Raw genomic sequence first — 12810 nt, 5'->3', positions numbered from 1 at the left:
AGTTTTATTGACGGCTTGTCTGTCACTGCCGCCAATGACTGCCGGTGACGTGATTTGTCGGTGACACACGACAGACGCGCTCTGTCTGAAGACCCTGGCCTCCGACAGGACTGATATCGCTGTGAGGCCGTCTGTCAGAGTCCTGATGATCACCGGACATGATCAATGACCTGTGATGGCTGAGGTGGCTCTCAGGTGATACCCGGTGGTCAGACGCTCCTGGCAGGGCTGGCGGTACGGTAGTGGTGGTGAGGAGGCGCATCACCCCGCTGCTGCTGCTGCTGTTGGTAGGACTTGGAAGGGCCCTGGTGCTAGTGAGAAGTGAACGACTGGTTGGTGATTGTAAAGCGAGCGGTGAGCGTCGTGGCCAGGTGAAGAACACATCCATTGTTTCTGAAGACAAGATAAAGATGGTTGCACTCAAAATAATTTGTGAGTCAGCGACATTTCTGATATGCAAAGAACACGAAAATAATTGAAGCTGAGCTTTGCTGCTGATTTCCGAATCCCATATTCAGGGAAGCCAGTGCAGCTTCAACCCGAAGAAGACATATTTTATCTCACAAATCCATCTTGATAGTTGATGGTCATTCATATTTATCCACTTCCTTTTTATCCCACCACAAACAAAAATTTAGTCCTTCGCTCACCTCTCCATTTCCTTTTACCGTACAGCTGACTCGGGACTCACCCTCGCCCGCCGGCTGCGCCCCTCTTCACCAGTGTGTGACGCACTCGGACCAACTGTGCGTCATTAACGCCACGGACCGGCCGCGCCGCGCGCTCACTCGCCATGACCGCCGGACAGTGTGTGTGTCGTACGAATGGCGAGCGTGCGATCAGGAGCCGCCATGCACCGGAGCATGTCAGCAGGCTCGGCGTCACGGCCTGAGTCGGCCCCGCCGCCCCGCCGTGCTCGACGACAAAGTTCCGGCTGCCTCAGCGCAATGACGTCACTGATTTTGGGTCCGATCTCGTCCTCCACCGCTCAGTTTCCCGAGGACAGGTAAGTCGTGAAGAAGGGGAGCAATACAGGGACTGGGTGAGGAAGAAAGACAAGGAGGGAAAGAAAGCAAATTAACTAAGAGAGAAGAGAGGACCTAGGAGAAAGAAAGGCAGCTCTCATTTGGGATCCGTCATAAGAAATAAAGAAATATGAAATACATAAATGGCGCAAGAAACGCCATTTAAGTGTCGCTTGAAACTACACGCTCTTGCGAGGGTATTTTGCAATCCAGCCTAATGCGGTCATGCGCATAAACATTTAACTTTCAACTTATCGATATTAACCAGCATTGGGTGGCTTTCTTTTCTCCTCTGCATTTAGTATGATCCGAGGTAAAACCCTTATTGTCTTCTATGCTGCTTAGTGCTGGCATGAGGTTTAAGTGACAGCCTTACTTGTGCATACTACGAGTTGCACTGAAAACGCATGGTAAAACAAAGCTCAACAGCATTTCATGGTAGCTTTTATCGTTGGATGCCCGCCAGGTTGGGTTGATCTAGGACCCGAATGGAACACTTGTGCAGCTGTGTCTCCTTTTACGCAGGACGGCGTGTAATTTCAGTCACAGACACATGCGGCAAAAATAAATCAACATTGTGCATCTGTCTCGCCAGAGTCAGAAAGTCGTATCATGAGATAGTACGATGGCACGCGCTCCACACATGCGTGTTCCCATTTCGGTGAACACGGCGTGGTCGCTGAGTACTTACTGCTCGACATCGATAATATTCGGCTGTCACATACAGCTGCGCGTGATAGCGGATCAAGGCTCATAGCCCGGGTACGTCGGGGTAGGGCGCGCGGTGTTGAGTGAGGTCCCGAATCATATTTCTGGCCTGCCGCCTGGCATTGTCACTCCCTGTCACTCAGCATGCGATTTGAAGTGTAATAGTGAGAGAATCTGAAAAATGTGAGGTTTACACACTTTTATATAAATGTGGCGAAAATGTCGCTGTGAACGATTTCGGTAGAGGTTGGAACCGTTTAAAAACTTGATTATGGGAAACGGGCACCGGATAGATTCTTTTCTTAAGAAAAACATGAATTGAGATAAGTCTCATTTGGACACAAACATTTTTCTTTTAATCAATTAATCAATAGCATCGGTCGCATTGGAACAGGGCATCCGATTGAAAATGTTGACGGATAACAAAAATTATTTCTCTGCAGCGAGTACGCGGTCATAAAAGCTGCCACAATATTTGGATTACTAATGATCAATTGTGTGATGGCTGTGGTCAGGGACTGCTGTGTCCATCGCTGTGGGGCGATGCCACGGGCACAGAGACGGCGACCAGCGATCAGATCAGCGCAACAGCTGCACTGATGTCTGATCCATCCACTGACGCGAGTTGCGAGACCGTCTAGCGTCACCTCCTCCAATTTTGTGGCCAGACCGCATTCTCCATCGTTCTGCTACTCTAATGTTTTTCGAGGAAGAGAGCGCACGACAGTCACAGATGTAGGCGCCGTTTTATATGTTATGACATGCTATTTTTTAATATTATATACGTTTCGGCTTAATTCTCAAGACTGCAGGGTCACTTTCACCCAATATAGTGGACACGGGACACTCATGGACAGGCTTTAGCTGTTTCAAGTGTCGCGATAGCGCTTTGTACTCTAAATTGTACACCTATTTATTATCCAAACATTAGACGGCTACCACGAACCCGTCGCCATCGTCTGTAAGCGCGCATTCTGCGGCCCTTTGGCACCACTGAGGTGTTGGCCGCTCTCTGGGTGAACCGCCTGCTGTGGTGGCCGCGCCCCTCGCTGCTGACGTCATAGGGGGCAGCTGTCACGGGTGGAACGATCGCAGCTTCTGCAGATAGAGCAACAACTTCCTGAAGTCACTGGAATGCGCTGAGACTTGAGCTTTGCCTTGCTATCGAAACAGGGGTATTGTTTGTAGCTGCTTTCTTCTTAACGGGCACTTATAATAAATTTACTTAATCGAACATAGGCTCTTTTGCAGTGCATGGACTTTCTACTTCGATAGTCACTACTAAGTCCCTTTGACTGGTGACTTAGTCCACTACTAAGTCAGTTCCCTTTGTCCTGGATCCTGCTGCAGGCCTGTCTCGCTGCTGTGTCGCCGTAGACAGTCATTAGCTCTGACTGCACCTGTGACCCACCTGTCTGATCGAGCCACAGACAACGAAGGCCTTACGTATCGCAACGTTACACCGCTCGACTAGCCGGAGATCACTTTTTATGTCAGATGCATGCTATGAGCATTGAACGTATTAAGTTCTGCTTTAACAGTTTGAATTATAATTTATCATCATGTTTATATTACAGAGAACTTAATAAACACGCCAGGGATGTCGGCTTTGGTACCTCATTTGCTCGTGTTTCCTTACCCGTCCTTATCGATGCACTGAGCCTGCGCTAACTACGTGAATGATTACCTCTTTCCAGTTCTGATGTCCATTGCCTATGCCAAAAAATATTTTGATCATGTTACTGAAAATAACTTCTGGTAGTCCTTCGGCCATCCTAAGCAAACCATACCAATACAAGCAGCGCCTGGCTTTACAGGCGTAGACTGTCCCGCAATACGCAAATGTGATGCGGCACAGTATACCAGCGCAGTACTCGCGATACTGGCGACATCTATCGGACAGTAGGGAACATGTAGGCGACCGGTATCGCAATTCGCAATACATTAGTTAGCAGCATCGACATTAGCCTTTTACAAAATGAGACTGAAACAATATATGTATACAAGGATTGCGTAGATGGAATAGGATGAGCTGAAATGGCCTAGATTTGGCCTGTCATGAGGATTGAGAATGATACTGATCGAAGTGTGTTCGTAGCCATGGCTGAGTGGGTCTGAGGGAGTCGGGACAGGCCTGGGTGGTCCTGAGGAGGGCGGGACAGAGCACGTGGTGTGCTGACGCGATGTTCTCTGGGCCAACCGGGACCTAATGATCCTGAACCGGCGGCTGACGTGACCTTCGTCTGACACTTATAACGCATTTTCGACTGCGGCCCCATGTGTCAGAGGACAGCGGCACGGGAGCTGTCATGGCCAGGGGCAGAGCCAGCAACTATGGCCAGAGAGATATGTGATAGGCTTTCAACTGATTGTAATGAGGAGCAAAACTAATTGATTTTCATTATTTGAATATTGAATAGCTGTCATTTGACTCTAACCTAGCATAACTGTGACCTCTTTTTGACGAAACACTGCCAAAATCAATGCATTCACATTTTTTAGTAAAAGTAAAGAAAGCGTAGAAGAGCATGATCATTGTTAGCTCGCCAACCCTAATGTGATTTATCGGCTAATACTGCATCGATGAGGAGCAAAGCAGCCACCAATCCATCAAAGCCGGTACTCCTAATCGCCGTTCAATATCAATGCATTTATGTCAGTTTTCAATGCCCCTATCTCAGTGATGAATCACTTAGCATTTATGAATTCAAGACAAGTGATAAATTAGAGGCAGTTGTGCTACTTTGTGGCTGGATGAGGCGCCTATCTACGTCCTTGCAAGACACAGGACACTGGCAAGCATTTTATTAAATGGTGGAAGGAACTTTTATGTACTTACTCTGGTGTTTGAGTCCATTGCAAATATAAATATTCATAGAAAAGCTCTCATTCATGCACGTATCCATTCATTAAACCAAGATAAGCGATCTGGTGCTACTTAGTCGTTGAGCGAGAAGTCTGCATCCGTTTCCACCCCCACATGGCACACACAGATTCAGATATACATGCTAACGCACCGGGCGGAGGCCATCCCTGGCTGGTGGAAGGCCCGGTGTCTATTTTCAGACCTCACAATGCCACAGTCGGATGGGAATGTGTCAATCAACCAGCGTTGACGAGCGCGGTTGGGACGACTCATCGCCAGGGCAGTCTCGGGTTAGGTCGTTAGCTGCGAGCGAACGACCACACCGCTCACCGCTGCAGCGCCACGGTGGGGCTGGTCGAAAGAGGGAGGACTGGCTGTGCAGTGTGCAGTGTGCGTTGATGGTTCTTCCTTTGGTAACTGAATGATTTGCAACGTTTACCTTATTAGGTGTGAAAATGCGTACTTATATGCTCAGAAGATCGAAAGATTAATAAAAAACGAAATAAATTTTATTCTTATTCGAAAATAAAGTTGAGTCGATACGTGTTGCTTATCATGTTGCTTGCAACGTGTCCTACAAATTATGACCGCATGCGACTCACAAATGGCGTTTGATCGTGTTTATATTTTGAATAATAAATTCAAAACGCTATTGGATCAATATTCGTTCCAAACAACACTCCTTCATTAGGCTGCGGAGGCCAATGTTTTCAGCGCCTGTCGCTCGGCGTTCCGGGCGGCGTTGTCTATTGGGCCCATCCCGGAGGCGAGAGGCTGTTATTGTCGGCCCGAGCACGTGATCCGGTGATTTCGCCGGCACCCTCAAAGGTCACGCCGTTCGATCTTCGTCACGTGACGCCATCGGTGACGTCATTGGTGACAGGCTTGGCCTGCACACGACGCCAGCTGCCGATCAGGTGCCCATGTAACCGTGTTCGAAACGTGCCTGAAGGCAAGCCGGTCAATTTTGGACAGTGTTCTAACCACAGGGTATATATTGACACGTACGCTTGGTGATGTTACCCGGGAATGAATCATTGGCAGACATGTTCTGTCAGTCGGGCAGGGTTAAGCAAACCTTCATTGACGTCATTTAGTGGTAAGGCGTATCTGTCCGACCGTCTTGTCGGTGGTGAGACATTCGTCTGATGTTGTGTCTAGACGCTCCCACACAGGGCGGTGGCTGTCGAGACTCTCTCGGTCGGCATGTTTAGTGATGAGCTGCTTGTTTATCAGTGTGCGGAGAAGACGTTTTTGTTCATGCATACGCCACCATGCTGATTGCAGAGATCAGTCGAAGGGGCGGGCTATCTATTACATTGAAACCAGTCTTTCAAACATTTTAAGATGTGACCGACATCAACAAAGCATAAGGTAATAGAATCTTGCAGCTGCACTTAGTGGCTGGTTGTGCCAGTGCCTGGCTGTAACTGACTTGTATTGCTATCTGTATTGCTATCGTTGCGAGTCTTTCAGCTGTCCATCGTTTTTTTTTGCATGGACGTTTCCTTCAATTACATATGCTGGAATAGAGCGAACATCCACGTTGGCACTGTTTTGTCTGCACCGGTTATGCTTTCCATCTATCAACAAATAACTTGTTGAAAGAAGCTCGCATGCCAGTACCAATAAAGTTCGGAGACGACAAGGTGTGCCTCCTGCCCTTCCTGCCCGTCACCTTTGGGACTCTGGGCGGCCGCATTTTACGATCTGACCATCACCCGACGTGGGAAGACCACCCTGGATGCTGGCTCGGCCTGGGACTACAGGCTGCTACACGCTACAGGCTGTTCAGAAGGACCATGGGAGGGGTCCAGCAAGTAGTCTAACACTAGGGTAAATCTCAAAGGTCAGTCATCCGACTTTGATTTCCGGGCAAGACAACGAGCCAAGAAAACAACCAAACAAAAGCTGGGTCCAATCGGCTCAGCGCCGCTTGTGAGTGTCAATTTGTAGAGCGAGCTGGTCGGCTATAAGGGACAAGACACTTGTCTGTACATAAACCGGGTGCGAACAAATGTGATCATTAGAACAAACTGGTCAGATGTTACAGACTGGTCTGCAGACTGTTCTGGGTCGGGCCCGGGCCGATTAGCAGTGACAATGGTCTGTAGACCGCAAGTCTCGTCGGACCCGCGCCGGGTCGGTTGTGAGAGGTCTGCATGCTTGATACCGGGATGGTTAGAGTTCGCGTTGGTCTGTAGATCAGGCCGGTCTGACTCTCACCGGCCTGTAGACAGGCGAGACCGGCCCTCGTCTGTCGGCTGTGAGGGACCGGTCTATTTGTAGGGTCGTCTGTGAAGGACCGGTCTGTAGACCAGCCCCAGCCCGGTCTGTAGACCGACCCCGGCTTGGTCTATCTGTGTAGACCGGGTCGGCTGTGAAAGACCGGTCGGTAGACCGACCCCGGCCCGGGCCGCGCCGGTCGGCTGTTAAGGACCTGTCTATCTGTAGGGTCAGCTGTGGAGGACTGGTCTATGTATCTGTAGACGGTCCGCTGTGAAGGACCGGTCTGTAGACCGACCCCGGACAGTCTGTAGACCGACCCCGGACCGGTCTGTAGACCGACCCCGGACAGTCTGTAGACCGACCCCAGCCCGGTCTGTAGACCAACCCCAGCCCGGTCTGTGGGTGTAGACCGACCCCGGACCGGTCTGTGGGTGTAGAACGACCCCGGCCGGGCCGCGCCGGTCGGCTGCGCGCCGCCGGCCGCGGCCCGGGCCGCCGGCGCCGACAAGCCAATCGCCGCCGGCGCGCCGGCTGCCATGGTGCTCCCCGGGCGAGGGCTGCGCCACAGGTGCTGGCCGCAGCTGGCGGGTGTGCCGCGCTCCGGCCGACGTCGCCCACACCGCGTGCCGCCCGCCCGACCCGCGAACCTAAAGGAGACAAAGAAAACGTGCCGAGACAAGTGATGTGCTACCCAGGTGACGTAGACCACGAGTGCTTGTTTTGTGGTGAAGTCACTGACTGGTGACCGAAAAACTGTTCAGTGATTTGGGACGTTGAATGTCCGGTTGCTACCCTGTGGTGCAATGATTCTTCTGGCGCCACTGCCGCGAATGTGACGTCACTGACCGCGATTGGTCTCGTGTGACGTTGAGTGACGTCGGTGACGCTGCGGTGACGTAAGTGACGGCTGCCAGTGGTCACGTGAGACCCAACTACCTGTTTCTCTCTCCAAGCCACGGTTGTGACCCAGTGTGAGACCAGGTTTTTGTCCAAACCGGCACTGCCATGGCTACGATAGCCATGTGTAACCTGGGAGACCTGGATGCCACGAGCCGACCCGGCCGCTATCTCGACCACCCGTGAGTACTGCTGATGTCCGGTACTTTGCCCGGTACCCGCTGTACGGTACAGCTACTGTCCAGTCGTCGACAGTGCTGCAGAGCCATCCGGGACAACCCCGATCGGCCACGGCAGCTGCAGTGGCTCTTAGAGGCGCTGTTTGCATTGAAAGCAGGGCGATTTTGCTAGTTGATAGCAGCCTGCTCAGACCGCGCCGCTGGAAAATGGTGTCCAGCTGCAAATGCACCCCCAATAAAGGTTTGATCGATACTGCTTGTGCAGAGAGCCGCCCCTGCAATTTCAGTAACAGCACGGTTCATTAAAGGCTGTCTGTAAAAGTTATGAGTATTGAGGTTCGATGTTTTAAGTTACAATGTCGTGTTCTTAGCCACGAACTTGCCAATCTTCTGCTCAAATAACTAATAATGCATGCTTCCTTGGCCCCGTTTCTCACTTTCCAAGTAAGACTTCAAGGACTCATTGAGGTCTTTCCGCGTTATACTTGTAAAAGTTTGAGTGGAAGTCTACAGGTCCACTGTTCATCCTGCAAGATACCAAGATACGTTTACTCGAAACAAACACTGGAAGTTCATTTAATCTTGCTGCCAATGCCTGTTTCGTTTGGCGGATCACACCAGCTATATCATGTTCCCACTTCCCTGGAGGTGGGTCGCTTTCCTTTGGACTTCCATCCAGGGTGAGTGTCGGTGCTACGGTCCTCCGCACTTGTGTTGGGCGGTGAGAGTCCAAATGGGACTGACGACTCGGCATTATAGAGACTAATTGGGACTGTAGTGCCTACCCGGCTTGAGGTCCGTCTATTCTGTACGAAGGACAGGTCGGGTAAGATTAACCCGCTATTGAGGCTGATCCTGCCCTGAGGGAAGAGTGACGACTGTACGCTTCACGTGCGACAAGAACGCCGGCATGGAATCTTGCTGGCCTCGAGACTCATCCCCTGTGCGTTGCTGGCACTGAGAGGCCGGCTGGGACCTTTCCAGGCCTTCAGACCCGCCCGCTACTGCTGGTAGCTGGTAGTGAGAGGCCGGCTGGGACCTTTCCAGTCCTGAGGTCCGCCCGCTGCGCAAAGCCGGTACTGAGAGGCCATCTGAGACCTTTCCAGCCCTGAGATCCGTTCGCTGCGCGTAGCTGGCACTGAGAGGCCATCTGAGACCTTTCCAGCCCTGAGGTCCGTTCGCTGCGCGTAGCTGGCAGTGAGAGGCCGGCTGGGACCGGCTCGATCGCCGCTCATCAAACATGTACCGCCGACCGGCGGCCGCCGTCTCGGCTTGGTGGTAATTAATGCAGCAGCAGCCGGCACCGAACGGACGACCGGGAGCAAAGTCAGCCCTCGGACGGCACTGCGTGGCAACGCCGCCAGACGTGCGTGCTCCCGCTTCTCTGATATTTGAAGCTGGCAAACTTACGTAAGTAAAACACATAACCGAAGCCGTAAACCTTTGATGCGTCGCGCAGGCCTCCTCAGGCCAGTAAATGCCAGGCAGGCAGATTTGTGAAGGCGCCGTGCTGTCCCCGCAGACCTCCACACAGCGATCATAGCGGCTATGTTTGTGAACACGGTGGGCTGTTGCTCAGAACAGCGTGTCAACCGGCATGTTTGTGACCGGGTCGATGAAATCGATGCTCTGTAACCGAGACGCTCTACTAGGAACACGCCGGCCGTGAACAGTGTATGACGAACAACGCCAGCCTGCATCCACGGAAAACAAGCGTTACGTATTGGGGATCACAGTTGATTAGGAATAACCGTGGAAGTAGCTGCTGCAGCGATATCAATGCACCATTTTTACCGAACATCCCCTGCTGCTTGCGCCATACGCGATAGAGTGGCACGCCTCCCTGTTTCGGTCTGTGCTGCAGACTACCGGCTGTTTATCCTGTGGCCACCTTGGCACGCTTCAGCTGCTCGTCCCTGCTTCAACCCGACTCGAAATAGAACACTTTGATAGTGGATAACATGACTGCAATGCATGTTGACCCCGTGTGTTCTCGCTGCTTTCCAATGCCTGTCTCTCGGAGCTACTGCATCTTCTTCCAGTAGTTAGCCAACCGGCAGTATTCTAAAGATCATGTTCTTAAGTTAGAATGTGTTGTACCTAAGCAGGCTGCTATATATACAGTGTTTAGTGCTTAGTGCTTATAGTGCTTATTTTGGAATGTAGGGTGTGTTTTTTATAATGCAATAATTTGCCTCTAATTTTTCATGAAATAGAACATACATGCATTGTAACGTTTCCCATGCTTGTTACGCATGGTGTTTATCATGAACAATGTATCTTATTTGCTTTCCGCAACCTCTCATTTAAAGATAAAACGATCCATGACATTTCGACGATCAAATGAGGGTATTTTCCCTATAGTGACATTTGATAGTCTGCGGTGAGCCATCGTGCATAATTTGTGGCGAGTCATTATCCGGTATTGAGCCGGAGAGCATGTGTGTTATAATTCATACTTCCTATATCAAATATCACACACGCCCGCTTCTCACTGTGTGCCAACATATGATGCATCAATTTGTGAAGACAAACCTTGACACTGTTTTGCCGTCACGATTGCCCCGGATGGTTTGCAAGTCAGGATACAGCGGAGAATGACAGCGTCTAGTCACCAGCCTTGGTCTGTTGGCGGGGCCAGAACCAACATCACTAAAGTACGCAACAGAACTGAGGCGTCGGTGGCGGGTCCAACCGCACGCCCGGTGTGCGCTCCTGCTGAGAGAGGTGCCGAAAACAGCACCGGATATATTTAGGGCCAGTGCGGAGAAAAACTAGCATTACCGAGACAGAGCAGGATCATGGCAGCATGGGTAATGATGTACTTCAAGTAATAATCAGAGCTTGCATTAACATCTTACAGGCTTGACTACAGAATAGAATAGGAAATAAATAGAACAGAATGACTGTAGAATAGGTGTTTCACGTAAAATGTGAAATTGTGAAGGCGTGTTGCCTTTGGCTTCTTTAGGCTGTAGCTCCCTGTGTTGTGTTTCCATAATTTTTTTTTTTTTATAAAAATAATACTCATAACGGAAGTAAAGTAAAGAACTTAAAAGGCATTGCAACCATAGTCATATGCATTATTGCAGTGCCCAACTGGCAACTGATGAATGGGAGTCACTCACCTTCCGGTTGAAACGAAGGCTCATTACTAACAAATGGTAACAGTGTCCAACTAATTACCCTCTTTGAGAACGTTCGCTGAATATAATTCGCTTTCATAAAAATATAATTGTTCCTTCTCACTAATTAAGGCGCAACTGTCCCTGACAAACTGCATATCCATCATGACATTTCCAACAAACCCAACAAGCTCCATCGCCGGAAATCCACTGTGCCATGCTTTTAAAGCAGCGAAACGCCCATGCCATAGGACTATAGGCCTAATGCACGGTGCGCGGTGCAACGTTTACCGGCTACTGCTACTCCACCTGGTCGTCGCCCGGTTGGACCTCGGGTACCTTCGTGACTTGGTCCCCCGGATTACGACAAACGGAGAATCGATACGGCACTCCGCGGTCTCACTTCCGCGGTCTCGCTACTTCCGACCCCAGTTGATCCTTAGATTGTGCTATATTCAGGCAGCATTTTATGCGCGCCTTGTCTCTGTGTAGGAAAAGGAAGAAAACGTCTGAGTGCAGATGTAAATAAATGGTGATAGGCACTGTTTGGTGCCCCAGTCCCCGACAGCATGGCTAGTGTTACGGTCTCCAGCACGCATTCTCTAATAGTCCCTCGGTCCCCTCTGCATGTCGGTCTTCATGTTCAATTGGTCCCCTGGACCCCGACAGGTACCGATCGATCCCCAGTCCTCCTCCCTCCGACAGGAACTAGCCGCTATTACGATCAACCGACAGGCATCCACCGGTACTCGGTCATCCGACAGGCGACATGCACGCTGATTGTCCCCTTTAGTTTTTTCTTCTTCCGTAGGTTAGGTCTACAATTACATGGTAAAAGTCTAAATACCGCACAAGACAAACCCTGCAGGGTGGGTGCAGTTCCGCCGCAGCTTTGGAAATGCTGTCGATTAGACAGTAGCTGGGAGCTGTCAACACAATTGGTGCCCGTTGACTGCACCGGACGATCCACGGTGGCCGTTCATTTCCTGCTTGTCTGCGCGTGTTACAGAGTCGGTATTGTAACGTGCTGTGCTGAGTTTTTAGGCCGGAAATGTGCCGCTGTGATCAGTTACGGATAAACCCAAGACGTGATCGTGTAAACATTTTACAACGCATTGATAAAAATTGCAATGTCATACCTGTAAGTGCATTAAAACATTCTGCGACTTTTTCACTCACAAAAAAATACCATAAATACCATTGGAGGAAACAAGCTGGTTGGGTTTTTAGTGGAGAAATAAGATAATCTGACTGATAGTTACTCTTTTCTATGTAAGATAAACTGCACCTATACCTACACAATCAACAATGTCCTCAGCCGCCGCAGTTAGTGTTCTGACCCCAGCATACACTAAACTTGTGGATAGGTGCCAGTCTGTACATGACAGTGTGGCCGCTGGGCGGTCTGTATGAATGTCTTGCCGTTAATTCGATGACAGACCCTGACAACCACTCTGATTAGTCGTTCAGCTCTGGCCCAGAACAAGCGTGCGACTCTTTTCGCCTCGTACCTCTCTGCATCGAGAATATCGGCCACCAGGCCCTAAAACAACGTTGGTCATTTGCGCTACGTTTGATCCAATAGGCTTGCTTTCAATGGATTAGACACACGAGCCACGAGCGCCTAACACTCCAAGGCCATCAATCCAGTATCGGCTGTAAGATTATGGTGAGATGATAGTAAATGATTACGGTAAATTATAATGAGATTATAGGTGAGTCAGGCGCAGATGATGACCTGCAGCTGACAGAGCCGTTGTGAGGAGAGGTGGTTACGTGAA

General features: G+C 50.3%; 1 protein-coding gene across 4 annotated transcripts in view; it reads left to right on the top strand.

Annotated features, from left to right (window-relative positions):
* The window catches only part of LOC122390182 (potassium voltage-gated channel protein Shaker-like), a 107460-nt gene that overhangs the window by 33760 nt on the left and 60890 nt on the right, over window positions 1-12810 (top strand). The window contains exon 1 of one of the 4 annotated variants that reach the window (XM_043382880.1): window positions 840-1006. The exons of 2 other annotated variants lie outside the window; for them this stretch is intronic. In XM_043382880.1, coding sequence (XP_043238815.1) covers window positions 852-1006 — 155 coding nt within the window. In that variant the 5' untranslated portion in view covers window positions 840-851. Of the gene's footprint in view, window positions 1-839; window positions 1007-7339; window positions 7908-12810 lie in introns of those variants that run through there. One more of the 4 variants, XM_043382882.1, reaches the window with a different exon arrangement.

The sequence above is a fragment of the Amphibalanus amphitrite genome, unplaced genomic scaffold, assembly GCF_019059575.1.
Source record: "Amphibalanus amphitrite isolate SeventyFive unplaced genomic scaffold, NRLGWU_Aamphi_draft 000385F_arrow, whole genome shotgun sequence".
NCBI lineage: Eukaryota > Metazoa > Arthropoda > Thecostraca > Balanomorpha > Balanidae > Amphibalanus > Amphibalanus amphitrite.
Note: the sequence above shows the minus strand (reverse complement) of the source record. Positions and strands in the feature narration are given on the sequence as shown.